Genomic DNA, 14,508 nt, shown 5'->3' with positions numbered 1-14,508 from the left:
CCCTCTCTTACCCCTTGCACATTCCGATGACAGTGTAGCTTCCTTGGACAGGGCTGCGCCGGCTGTTGCCAAGGCAACCTAGCTGCGTCCCACATGGTTTTCAAAAGACTCGCACAGGAAGCAGCCCTCCTCTTTGTTCCTGTCCATGCTGCTGGAATCATCTTGCTCCCAGAAAGATGCTGGGAGGCTCGGGTGAGGGGGACCGAGCCTCCCCAGCCATCCCCCCCTGCGCACTCTGCAGACCCCCAAAAGGTCAGGACTGTAGCCCTCTGCAATACCCCAGGGTTGGGAGTCACCACAGCTCTGCATGAGCCTTCTCCTCAAAGGTCAGACCCCACAGTTGAGACCCTGCAAGTCTGTAAGCCTGTCTGCTGAGCACCCTTGCACCCTGTCTGCTGCTGAGTGCCCTGGGAGCTGCTGCTGAGGGACCCTGCACACTGTCCATGGCCGCGGGTCCCTGGAAACCGTCCGCTGCTGAGTGCCCGGGGAGCTGCTGCTGTCTGCTGATCGCTGGTTGTTCCTGGAACGCTGACCTCTGGTCGTCCCTGTCTGGAGCCGCCTGCCGCTGAAGGTCTGCAAGCTGCTTACCGTGAGTGTCCTGAACTGTGCCCGCTGTGCGCACCGACCACCCGTGTCCTGAACTGTGCCCACCGACCACCTGGGTTATGCACTGCTCTACTACACGCCTAGACTACCCTTACTTTAACTGACCCATGTCCTGTTGAGGCCCCTGCCCAGGGGTAGGTTGCCGCCTGTTGCGAGTCTCCAATCCGCTGTCAAGTCACGGAGGGAGCTCGGCTGAGGCCCCAAGCCTAGGGGGGAGATTGCCTGCCTGTTGCTGAAGACCCCCCCCCCCCCCCCCCCCCCCCCCAATGCCTGGAATCGTTCCTGGTTTGCACACACATCACCCTCCCTGCCATTTCCCCATTGAGTGTCTGTTATTTTGTTGCTTCAATAAAGTTTTGTGTTTTCCCCATCTTCTCCGTGTGCTCTGTCCTGCCTACGCTTCCGTTACAGCCGGTTATCGGCATTTCTCTCCTCACGAGCTGTCACGCTGACAGCTCGAGAGGAGAGGAGAGCCGGTAATCGGCATTACTCGGAGGGGACATGTACACTGATCATCAGGGCACTGATGATCAGTGTGCCCTGATGATCAGTGTAGCCCCAGCAGTAACACTTTAAGCCGGCCATACATCATACAGTTTTCTTCACTTTCCTTTAGATGCACCTTCAACAATATAGTGCAAGAGCCTACCTGATTTTATACAAATTGAAAGTGTTTAGGTCTGACCTCCATAATATTTAATTTTGGTAAATCTTAAGGAAAATTGTATCATGTATGGCCAGCCTTGCATTCCAGACATGGGTATGGCAACTATTGCATTTGCTTGTGCTTTCTACCAAACTGTCAAACCATCCAATGGCTGATGTCATTACTGATCACATACGCAGCACCATGGCAGTTGAAGATCAAACCGTGGCTAAAATGGCAGCTTCCTTGGCTTAAAATGATAGGAGGGTTTAGTTTCACTTTAAGACCCTGTTCACGCCATACATGCAGGAAAACTGATGGAAACTGACAAGCAGATTGCACGTGCAGAAACATCATGCGCACTTCAATTAGTTTTATACACATTTAAGATTCCTGCACAGAAAAATCTGCAGGTAATACTAGTGTTGTGGTGTAAACCAGGCACATAGAAAACAATTGATTTTGTTGTGCCCTTGCAGAATGATGCAGAAAAACTTGCGTCTCTGCACAATGGTCCTAGGGCCTCATTCAAACTTCACTTGCAGAAAAACTGGTGACAATGTGTGCAGCTTCAGTAAGTGGGTTTTTTTTTTTTTTTTTTTTTTTTTTTTGTTACAGATTCCTGTGCAGACAAAATCTACAGGATACCAGTGGTGTGAACAGGGCACATAAAACACCTAGGGCACTTATACCCCCTTCTTTACCAGGCCAATTTTCAGCGCTGTCGTTCTTTGACAATTGCGCGGTCATGCAAGATTGTACCCATATGAAATTTTTTCTTTTTTTTTTTTTTCTCACAAATAGAGCTTTCTTTTGGTGGTATTTAATAGCCGCTGGGCACTTTACTTTTTGCGCTATAAACAAAAAAGTGCAAAAAATTTGAGGAAAAAAAAGTTTCTCTTTTTATAAAATGTTTCAAACAGGTAATTTTTTCTCTGACAGCGTGAGGAAAGTGCAGCCGAGAACCGGCAATTGCATTTCCCGGTGATCAGCGTGTCATTGGACACGGCTGATCACATGGTAAAAGGCCACTGTGATGGCCCTTTACCATATTACGTGATCAGCTGTGTCCGTAGGTTTTTTTTTTTTTTTTTAAAATCACTTTTAATGCTATCACAGGGAATGCAAATATCCCCTATAACTTCAATGGTCATTGTCATATATTCTTTTTTGAAAAATCTGGGGTCTATCAGACTCTGGATATCTCTTCTGCCCTTACATTATCTAATCAAACAAAGATCGGTGTAATCAGATGCTTTCCCAATTTACAAATTGCGTTGTTTATATCCTGCAAAACTGAAGTGATGAAATGCTCCTAGCTTCCGAATTCTTAGAATATAGAGATGATTGGCACCATTCTCCAATCAGCTCTATGGTCAGCTGGCAGAAACACCGGCTGCATTCTCAGGTTCCCCCGATGGCACTGGAAGGCAGCGGGGGAGGGGGGCATCATATCCTGCAGCTAATTAGCCACTAGGATTGCTTTTACATGAAAGCCGATTGCCGGCTGAAAAAAAAACAATACCAGGATGATGCCTGCAGCTGTAGGCCTCATCCTGCCATAACCATTCAAAGTCCAGTGATGTACCAGGACGTCGCTGGTCCTTGGTTGTATATGCTATGTTCTATTTTGTTTGTATGCAGCCTGTGGACTGAATGGGGGGGGGGGGGAAATCTCTTCCAGAAAGTGTGTGGTATGCCCACCATTAGAATATACCGCCATGCAACCACCCACTTCTAATGGTGGGCACACATTAGGTCACTCTTTCCCACATGCGCCAGTTCCAAGATTGTACAAATGTCTAAAATAGTGGCACGCTTGAATAAAAATTGGCCACGTATAAGTGGTACCCCATATGGGAAAAAGGATGATACCAAGTCCCAACTATCTTGTCACCTGCACCCCATGTAGTCTGGGCATCTGGGGGGCTCCACGTGACTCTTTTCCCTTGTAAATCTGAAACTTATAAGTATAGCCTGTTGTCCTCTCAGATCTTCTACATCTTGACCCCATATCTGGCATGCTTGCTGGGGATTAATTGTTTGAATGCAAGGCGGCCAGAAAAACTGAGGGACTCATCAACACAGATGTTTTGCTGGGGAGTATAGACATCTGCAAATTTTTGGTTGTGATTTGTGAGGGGCTGAATTTTGTGGAGCCGGTCAAATTCAGGGTCACCTTGAGGATGACAGTGTATTGTCATTGAAATGCATAAAACACATTATACACTCATATCTATGCCTGGCCATGGCAGCAGAGAACACGGCATATGATGAATCGGGTCTGCGGACCCATACAACCACAATTAATTTCTTTTAGTAATGCCCATGTTGAGGGTTAGGCCCAAAAAAAAAAAAAAAAAATGTAAATTCGGAAACCGTAATGAGTTTCCATGTGACTGGTCTGGCAAGGTTTGAATTTGGGTTGGCGTCGATAAACTGTTGTGCATATAAATTGCTTTGATCCACAATCAATGCATACAGATATTCCGTGAAAAAACGCTCCCAAAATCAAGGGGAGTAGTTAAATTTGGTGGCTGCGGGACAATACTTGTGCTCGCCACCACACCGACTTGTACTGGACTTGTGGGACTCTCCACGTCATCAAGTCATACTGCAGTGCTGGTTATTATTATACAGGATTTATATAGTGCCAACAGTTTGCTCAGCGCTTTACAGTATAATGGGAGACAATACAGTTCAATTAAGAGGGTTGGGAGGGCCTGATCCTGGGAGCTTACAATCTGAGGTATGTGAAAGACCAGGATGTACTAGACCACTGGTGTCGCCAGTTCACCAAAAGGTAGCGTGGCACTAGTAATGGCACTCTGCTGCATATGAGAGTCATCAAAAATGTACCTGCAAGTGCTAACAGGGATCAGGCCTGATTCTGCGAACACTGCAGTTTTTGTGTGCAATGTATCAAGTGACCGTGACCTACTGACACTGCACTTGGTGGGGGAGAAGGGGGGGGGGGGGGGGGGGTTAAGCATAGGGGCTAAACGCAGGTGTCGGGGCTGATCCCGCTAACGCTGCGTATTTGGGGGCGCTATACTAATGTGAACGCTGGTATAGTGCTGATCTGATTAAAGATATTGATCCGTTCAGACACTATACTAGCAATGGAGGTTTATTGTACATGAGTGTCTTCCTGGCAGTCAAGGGATTAAATGTGATGACTGGTGTACTGACGGGCAATTTGACGCTATCTGGGAGGGGTGTGAAAACCATGGGAGCCAGAATCGTGTGTGTTTGTTTTTTGCATACCCATGCCACCCTGTAGCAGTATTTCTGCTATAGGGCGGTCAGGAAGCGGTTACAGAAGCGGTTTGTGTTGCGTCGCTGCGTTACTTTAACTGACAATTGCGCGGTCATGCAGCACTGCACCCAAATTTACTCTTCCCCCCCCCCCCCCCCCCCCCCCACGAATTAAGCTTTCTTTTGTTGGTATTTTGATCACCTGTGTGTGTATAAAAAAAAAAAAATGTTTTTTTTTTGCACTATAAAAAAAAAATGCTGACAATTTTTGAGAAACAATATTTTGGACTTTTTGCTATAAAACATGTCCGGTACAAAAAGTTTAAATCAAATTTTGGCCAAAATGTATTCTGCGACATGTCTTTGCTAAAAAAAAAAAAAAAAAAAAAATACCAATACGTGTAAATTAATTGGACAATAAATAGTAAAAATTTAAAATCGAGCACTATCCAATCAGCAGCTAACCACTCAAGGTAACAAACCCAAACCTTACACTAGAATAAGTAAATGGTGCAGCGCTAAAAATTATGATTCAACTGAGAGAGGGGGTATTGAACAGCAAACTGATAATAAATAAACGTTCAATATGAGTGACCATCTATGACTAGAAGGTGCCAGGCAACTGGTTAAAATTCAGTGGTGGTGCTCCAAGAAATACGGTAAAATTACGCACTCACCAGATGCGTAATATACGCATTAAGTATCACATCCAGGGTTTCCTCATCAGATAAAGGTCTGGTCGGGGTGTAGGTAATCCTCAGGGTTTTGGTCAGCAATGCCCAGTAATGGATTAAACGGATCCAGGTAACCAGAGGTCCCTTTAAGGCAGGGGTGTCCAAACTTTTTTCAAAGGGCCAGATTGGATGAAGTGAACATGGTGGAGGGCCGAACATTTTTCCAAACATTCTTTGAACCATTACAATTAAATGCAAATAAATTATTTTATGCCAAGTTACCGTATTTTTCGCCGTATAAGACGCACCTGACCATAAGACGCACCTAGGTTTTAGAGGCAGAAAACAGGAAAAAAAAAATTCTGAACTAATGGACTGCAGACACAGTACAGGAGATGACCAGAGACTGCGGACAGCACAGGGATGACCAGAGACTGCGGACAGCACAGATGACTGCTGACCTTTGGGGAGGTGGGGAGCGGGTACCTGAGTTTGACAGGTACCCGCTCTTACTTCCGCAGTTGTTGTTTGATCTTACCTGTTCCTCGATCCAGCCGCACGCTGTCTTCCCGGCTTCTGTAATGGCGCTCGGCATGACAGCCGGGTGCCCAGTGCGCATGAGCGAGAAGCACTTGCACTTTGTGATCCGGCGGCTTCTGGGATCTGTCATGTGTCCCAGGTACCGCCTTACCATTCACAAAAAGCACCGCTTCTTGCGCATGCGCACTTGGCACCCGGCTGTCATGCCCAGTGCCCACACTACAGAAGCCGGGAAGACAGCGTGCCACTGGATAGAGGAACAGGTAAGGTCCCGCTGCAGAGCTGAGCGGCCGGCCCGGTATTCTGACACGGCCGCGGTGGAAATACCGGACCGGCCGCTCCATATTCGCTCCATAAGACACACTGACATGGAGGGCCGTATTAAACCGACCCTCGGGCCGTAAATGGCCCGCGGGCCGAACTTTGGACATGCCTGCTTTAAGGGATAGGTAGAAGAGGCTGCCTGCTTACAGGAAAACTTCCTTCTCTGGATATGGATGGTGGGTAGGTAACTGGATCACAGACCGGGCTCCTCTGGAAGATTTACCCCCACCCCCTTGCTGACAGGCAATTTTTTGGTATTCGCCGCTGCGCTATTTCAACTTTTTCTTTCTTTTACAAAGCAATCTCCACATTCACAGCTCTCAGATTTGTCTTTCTGAGCCCCAGGCTTGCACATAGCAGGGCGAAATGTAAGGAAAAACAACCCGCCAAGCGCCCGGAACTTCATGTTTTGGGCGTCATGCTATAGGATTTGCACATCCCTGAGTGTGTAACTGCAGCTCCCCAGCCTCTGCTTTGTCAATCTGTGAAAAATCCTTTTCATGTGTGTTTTTTACAAGCCTGTACAGGACAAACTGTAACAAATAAACAAGTACCACTTATGTAGGATTTGTTTCACTTCTGTGCATCACCTGAGGCCAGTCACTTCACTGGGTATCGGTAAGTGTTTACAACCACTTATTACTTCTGTATGCCTATGCTGTTAGAAATGGCTTATTAATTGACAACTTTGTAGAAATACATATTCATTTTCTATCCCCACAAAAACTTGTGGCAAAAATCAAAGTCTTCAAGGGACTTGCAATGCCTTTTAAATACAGTTAACATTTTTGTCTATACTTAACTGCTGTGTGCAGGGGGGTTGCACAGAGCAGACTGAATCCTCCTCTTCTCGGGTCTGCCGCAGGCTCTCTTGACCCCTCCCTATCAGCTACCCCCAAAAGCAACCAGCTTGCTATGGGGGCTGCCTGCTGTTCATTCACACGTGGAGCTGTGGCTTGTCCCCGCCCCCTCTCCTCATTGGCTGGCTGTGATTGACAGTAGTGGGAGCCAGTCGCGCCCGCTTGCTGTTTCATCCAATGAGGAGGCAGAGACCCAGGGCAGCTGAGGCTGTTGTTCACACCGCTGGATTGCGATGAGGTTCAGGTAAGTATTGAGGTGTGTGTGTGTGTGTGTGTGTGTGTGTGTGTGTGTGTGTGTGTGTGTGTGTTTGTTTCCCTCTATCTTCATGTATAGAATGCATAAAAGTAAAAAACCTTGAGCCTTTTACAACCACTGTAAAAGTATATTAAAACAGATTTTGAGCCTCCCCACATAAGCAAACATTTAGGTTTCAGCCAAGTGCATCCTGAATTTTTGGTTTCGGCACCAGACTTTTCATTTCGGTGCACAATTACCATGCAGGGCTGCACACGCCCGGCCACGTCACTCATTCACTGTGGTCTGTGAATGAGAAACCACAAGTCCCGACACCCTTAGTGGCTGTCTGCTTGTAGTTCTCAATGAACCATCACCACGTTGGGAGTGCTGTACAGGTTGAAGAAAACTTACTGCGGCATGTCCATTTGTCAGGTGGCACCACTGACAAACTTGTCTATTTAAGTCAATAGGACCATGCTGCAACCACAAGACAAATGTTTGGGTTCTGGTTGTGTTGCATTAATCATTTAAAATTGCAGTTCAGCCAAAAAAACAGGCATTCAGGAGATGTCCGTATTAACCCCTGAAACAATCAAAAGGCCCAGCATCACAGGGAACTACAATCTATTTGTCTTCAAATGCAGTGAAGAGGTCCTATTTGTTTCTGCTCTGAAGAAATTGCTTTTGTTAGGTCATGTCTTGTGCAGGACTGATTCTGAAAGGGAGTGATTTATTTATTTTTTTTTTATTTTCAGTTCTGATATGCTGATGCACTTGCAGGGCTATAATCAGGAGCGTATAAAACCATAAAGATAGAGGCCTGAAAAATAACAGGTATCACCTGAAGTACAGTTTGCCCAGTAACCAAAAAACGACAGCAAAATAAACGTGAAAAGCGGTTACATGAAGGACAAATGCGATACTCAAATGGTCATCAGACATATGCTTTATTAGCAAAGTTGCACATAGACAATTGAGTCAAGACTGCAAATCGCCATTTGAGTATCACATTTGTCCTTCATGTAACCACTTTTCTTTGAATCTTTTTTGCTCTAATCAGGAGAGTGGCTGGGTCTGCATTCCTTTAAAAGTAAAAAGGTAAAAGATATGAGCGCATTAAAAGGAGCAGCTATGCACGAAAGGTAACCAAATAAAACTAATAAATCACAGTGCAGCTCTAAAGTATAATCTTTAAAAGTAACTCGGCAATTAAGTAGATAAAGTGCATAAATGATGAATAATTATTAAAAATTCAGAAGTTCAAAGGTGACAATAGTGCTCCTGAAGGTGCCTGCTCCAATGATAATCCAGTGCTTGTGCAAAAAATGGCTTTGGCAGTGAAAGCCCAACACTCCCCTTTCCCGATGAGCACCCAATCGGTGCTCTCTACACTGCAAGGTCTCTCCCCTCCCTGCTAGTCCCCGGGTGTGGTGCTGGAGACAGGCAGGGAGGGGAGGAGGAGATAAACAATGCAGTGTTACAAATATTAAATGTTTTAAGTTGCCAAAAAAAAAAAAAAACTTTATAAGCCCCAGACACTACTTAAAGTAGAAAAACTTTTAACCAAAACCATATTTAAATCTGCTTTATCAGGACAAGTAGATTGGGGCACCAATTTTAGAAAAAGCTACTTGTGCAGGACCTAACATTTCCACACCCCTGTACTGTGTGTTCTATATTGCCAAACGTATTGGGACACCCCTCCAAATCATTGCTTTCAGGTGTTCCAATAAACTCCATGGCCACAGGTATATAAAAGGAAGCACCTAGGCATGCAGACTGCTTCTACAAACATTTGTGAAAGAATGGGTCGCTCTCAGGAGCTCAGTGAATTCATGCGTGGTACTTCTGATAGGTTGCCACCTGTGCAATTTCCTTGCAGCTAAATATTCCACAGTCAACTGTTAGTGGTATTATAACAAAGTGGAAGACACTGGGAACAGCAACTTGGCCACAAAGTGGTAGGTCATATAAAATAACAGTGAGGTCCATGCATGCGGAAGTCGCCAAGTGTCTGCAGAACAGAGAGCTTCATGGAATGGGCTTCCATGGCTGAGCAGCTGCATCCAAGCTTTAAATCACAAAGTGCAATGCAAAGTGTCGTGTGCAATTCTGTAAAGCCACTGGACCCTACAGCAGTGGGGATGTGTTCTATGGAGTGGGTTTTTTTTTTTTTTTTTTTTTTTTTTTCTCGGGGGTTGGGTTTGGCCACTTTAGATCCAGTGAAGGGATCTCTTAAGCTGTCACCATACCAAGAAATTTTGGACCATTTCATGCTCCTACCTTTTGTGTGAATTGTTTGGGGATGGCCCCTTCCTGTTCCAACATGACTGTGCACAAAGCAAGATCCATAAACAAATGGATGAGGAAGTTTTTGGGGTGGAGGAACTTGACTGGCCTGCACAGTCCTTACCCTAACTGGATAGAACACCTTTTGGGATGAATTGGAGCGGAGACTGTGAGCCACGCCTTCTCGTTTGACATCAGTGTCTGACAAGCACCTGCCTCACAAATGCACTTCTGGAAGAATGGTCAAACCTTCCTATAGACACACTCCTAAACCTTGTGGATGGCCTTCCCAGAAGAGTTGAAGCTGTTATGGCTGCAAAGGGTGGGCCAACTCAATATTGAACCCTGCGGACTAAGACTGGGATGCCAATAAAGTTAATCTGCTTGTAAAGACAGGCGTTCCAGTGTGTCCCCAGGAAAATTGTTACCCTTTAAATATCCACCCAATTAGAAATGATCAATGTACAGATGGTAACCCTTCTTGAATAGCCGTTCTAGAGTGTCACGGATTCCCCACGTGCCACGCCCACAGCGACTAGCTAACCGAGGCGTGGCCGTGACTCTGGGTAAGGGGGACTTGACTTTGAATATATAAAACCGTATACAAGACTAGCCGTGATATACTTTCACAGCCCGCACTACCTCTTGGCCACCACCGGGGGGAGACTCCACTCCAATCCAGATGGATGACCACACACTGGCAGATACAAATCTTTTATATACAATCTGGTGCACTGATTACAGTTGAGGAGCAGCTTGGCAATCACACACCCTTCTAGGATTCCTACAGCTAGAACCCCGATGTTAATCACTCTTCCACTGTCCACACACCCCCACACCAGAAACGCCACAAAAGGTAGCCTGCCACCACCCAACAGCTTTATCCGCAGAATGATCTGCTGGGACACCCCACACAGATCTCCGTCTGGCAGATCTGTTACCTTTACAACCTGCCCACATGCAGTGCATTTGCATACAGATTAGCAATGAGCTTGACCGAGCGTTTAAAGGCACTAAAATACAATACAATCTAATCTCTCCAATCTAATCTCTCCAGAAATATGAGCCTGTGCTTAAATACAGTCACTAATTTTTAAGAATTAATATCCCGAAAGTGGGCAGTGCATAAAATATGTACAAAATATAAAAAGTTGCAGAAATACAAGAAGACACACAAATTACTATTCACTATAAAATAAAAGGGAATAAAACTTTTACCAAGATCTATCCTGCGACTGGAGCAAGTCAGAGCATCAGCAATCCATCTGTCAATTAGAACCGGTTCCATATGAATTTACCATGCCCAAATGTCCGTGTCCTCAATTTATGGGGATATGGACGTAGGCGGGACATTAGTCCTCGGCCAATTGACCCTGGGGGTGTTCCTGTACCTGCCCACAGGATGTTCTGGGTGCTGAACTGCCCAAGGTCAATTGGACCAAGACTGGCTTGAATCACCAAGTCAGGGATTGGATTTCCGACACCAGCGCATCAGTCCGATCGCGACCGTACCAATCGCTGTTCTACTGTCGCAATCCAGCGCCACCTAACCATTTCCTGCATTCTACCAAAGCCACAAATACGGTTTTTATGTCGCTGTGACCCACAGAGTGCCCCATCAGAAGAAATTATTTTCATCTCTACAACTAATATTTTAGCTTTTATAAGGGATGAAACCTAGTCTTTTTTGATATATGTATATTCTTAGAGCTCCCAATGTCAGGGAGACAGATCGGAGCCCCCCTGGTGTCATGAAGCCAACCTGTCTCCAGCCATTTCCTTCCCGGTTTCCCCAGAAGGTGACCAATCTTATTAGCACCCAGGTGCCACTTCCAGAGGAAGCTAGTCTTTTCAGATGCTAATTGATGACCATCTGTCTCTGAACACCTCATTTCCACAAGGACTGAAACTACATTTAGGATTACATATTGCTACAGGTCACCTCTCGGCTACTTACATCTGCACATTTTATATCACATATAGGTTTTAAACCATTTTACCAGTAGTCCCCATAAAGGTAGGGCATCCAGGGGGCTCTAGCTGACTGTCCTTTCCCTCCACCATAAATTTTGAAGTTTTATATGTACAGGTATTTTTAATAGGAAAAACGCATTTACCATAGAACTAAACATATATTTTTCTTTCTTCCTTTCTTCTTTTTTTTTTTTTTTTTTTTTATTTAGACACCCTCTGCTGTGAGTAAAGTAAAACTGCTTCTAGCAGAGAAACCAGACCATGTGAGTAAAAATCTTAATTCTCTGGATTGTTTGGCATATGAGTGCTCCACATGAAATTGGAATCAATGTTTGGGCATCTGTGCAGGATATCGTCAGTTTGCAATGTTCTTTTGGGCCTAAAAAAAAAAAAAATATATCTTTCTATACTGGAACTTTACCTAACCCTGAGGCTCCATGAACACTAGGATCTTAAAAAAAAAAAAAAAAAAAAGAGAGAGAGAAACTCTGGCACAAAAACGGCAATATCAGCATTTTGTATCCAGTTTAGCAGTGCATAGTGGGTTAAGGAGTGGGCGCCCAGCTTGTCTATGTATGTGCACATCTTCTGGTTTGGTATCTGTTTTGATGGGAACCCCATCCCAAAATTAAAAACAAAACTGAGGTCTCCCCAAAATCCATACCAGGCCCTTATCCAATCTGGCAGGCCAGGAAAGGGTGTAGGAGTCTGCAGGCAGGGGGCATATTAGAATCTGGAAGCCCCCTTCTTAATAAGGGGGCCCCTCAGCTCCTGCACCTCCTCATCCCATGTAAATGGCTATGTACCCCTACTCATTACTACAGAGTAGTGTACAGTCCTTTTATTAATAAAAGTAGTCTCCCCCTGATGTAGATCCTTCTTCAGTCATGCTATATGCTGCTCCACCGACTGACAGCTGAACATCCCTAGGTGGGGTTGCCCTGTGCGCCCCCCCCCCCCCCCCCGTTAACCCCTTCACTGCCCTGTCATTAGTACAGTAAAGATTCTTACTGATAGCTGTATTAGTGTCACTGACCGCTTCAGATAGCATTAGCATCCCTCCCAGATAGCGCCAGATTGCCAGTCACTACATCCGTCATATCTAACCCCTTGATTGCCAGGAACACGCTCATACTCAAACCTCCATTGCTAGTATAGTGCCTGAACGGATCAGTATCTTTGATCAGATCAGCACTATACCAGTGATCCCATTAGTATAGTGTCCTCAAAAAAACCTTAGTGGGATCAGCCCCGACACCTGCGTATTTTGACCCTACGCTTAAACACCCCCCCATTTCCCCAGCAAGTGCAGTGTTAGTAGGTCACTGTCACTTGATACATTGTACACAAAACCGCAGAATCAGGCATGATCTCTGTTAGCACTTGCAGGTAAAAATCCCCCCCCCCCCCCCCCCAATGAGTTGCACTAGGTGCATAAAAATTTAGTGGCCAAAAGGTACTCTAGTGAAGGCCTACAGGATTCTGAGCATGTCGGATGAGCGCAAAGAGGAAGCCTCACTGACAGAATCTGCCTCAGAATACAAACCTGTAGGCAGCAGTGACACCCTGAAAGATGGCTCAGGCGATGGAGAAGAGGTCCCTGCTAAGGTCAGGCGTACTCAACCTTGTTTTCAGGTTGCTGAGATGTTACAATTGCGTGATGATTCTCGTGCAGCAGACTTCCAGTACTAGTGCCGCTCTACCTTTTTGGTGAACTGGCGAGCACCAGTGGCCTAGTACATCCTGGTCTTTCACATACCTGCACTGCAGTATCACTTGGTGACGTGGCGAGTCCCATAAGTGCAGTACAAGCAAGTACGGTGGCTAGCAGCAGTAGTGTCTTGCAGCCACCAAGAATTTGCAAACAGGCCCATAGTTTCCTTCTGCATGTGCTTGCAAAACCTGATTGGCAGCCAACAAATTCTGCAGCACCTGTACTTCTCCCATTCACTGCCCAACCCGGAATTGAGGTGGAAACAGCAAATTTAAATGCCCTTGGGGGGGGAATTTGGCCTAAACCTCAACATGGGCATTCCTAAAATAAAAAATGAATTGCGGTTGTATTGGTCCACAGACCTGATTCATCATATGGCTGTGTTCTCTGCTGCCATGGCCAGGCAAAGATATGAGAATATAATGCGATTTTATGCATTTCAATGACCATACACTTGTCCTTGGGGTGACCCTGAATTTGACCGACTTTACAAAATTCGGCCCTCATAAATCACCTTAAGCAAAAAATGTGCAGCCTGTTGATGAGTCCCTCCATTAATTTTTCTGGCCACTTTGCAAACAAATTCTCCCCAGCAAGCGTGCCAGATATAGGGTCAAGATGTAGAAGACTTGTGAGAGTCCAATAGGCCATACATATGTTTTGGATTTACGAGGGAAAAGTCATGTGGAGCCCTGCGGATGCCCAGACTACATGGGGAGCAGCGGCAAGATAGTCTGGGACTTGGTGTCATCCTTTTTCCATATGGGGTATCACTTATATGTGGACACTTTTTTTTTTTTTTTTTTTTTTTATTCAAGCGTGCCACTATTTAGACATTTTTATAATCTTGGAATTGGCGTAATGTGGCACTGTGTGACCTAATCGCTGGGGCTTCCCCCAAAGGCTTGTCTTAGAAAGAGGGGAAAAGCCTGCTTGAGGAATTGCTTGCAGTGAAGTAGGACAAAACAGGATGTTTTTGTCCTGTCTTCCATTCACGCAGACACGACCATCCAAATTGCCATGGCAGCTGGTGTTGAGAAGCCCCTCTGTGTCCACAACTATAACCTTAACATGGGAGGAGTGGACTTCAACGACCAGATGATGAAGCCGTACTTTATTTACTGAAAAGCCAGCCGCTGGTACAAGAAAAGTGTCTTGTTTATTTCAATTGGCTCTATATAATGCTTTAGCGCTTTACAAAGCAACTGGACATAGTGGGTCCTTCCTAAAATTCCAGGAATAGATCATCCTGGCCCTTTTTTTTTTTTTTTTTTTTTTTTTTGTAAAAACCAATAGTTGTGGGTATTTTTGTTGAGTTACTGTTATACTGTTACGGTTTTATTGTTAACCATTGCGGTTTTCTTTGCAAGAATGTCATTTAGCTG

The 14,508-nt window shown here is 45.3% G+C and overlaps 1 protein-coding gene across 2 annotated transcripts in view; it reads left to right on the top strand.

The window, feature by feature from the left end:
- ISCA1 (iron-sulfur cluster assembly 1) overlaps positions 1 to 14,508 on the top strand; it is a 31,027-nt gene that overhangs the window by 1,177 nt on the left and 15,342 nt on the right. The window contains exon 2 of one of the 2 annotated variants that reach the window (XM_089662119.1): positions 11,619 to 11,672. The exons of the other annotated variant lie outside the window; for it this stretch is intronic. Coding sequence (XP_089518245.1) covers positions 11,619 to 11,672 — 54 coding nt within the window. The remainder of the gene's footprint in view (positions 1 to 11,618; positions 11,673 to 14,508) is intronic. 2 annotated transcript variants of the gene reach the window in all.

Source organism: Staurois parvus, unplaced genomic scaffold (assembly GCF_062004578.1).
Source record: "Staurois parvus isolate SC_StPar_1 unplaced genomic scaffold, SC_StPar_1.0 ptg001432l, whole genome shotgun sequence".
Taxonomy (NCBI): domain Eukaryota; kingdom Metazoa; phylum Chordata; class Amphibia; order Anura; family Ranidae; genus Staurois; species Staurois parvus.
The sequence above is the reverse complement of the archived record's forward strand: the minus strand, read 5'-3'. Positions and strand labels throughout refer to the sequence as shown.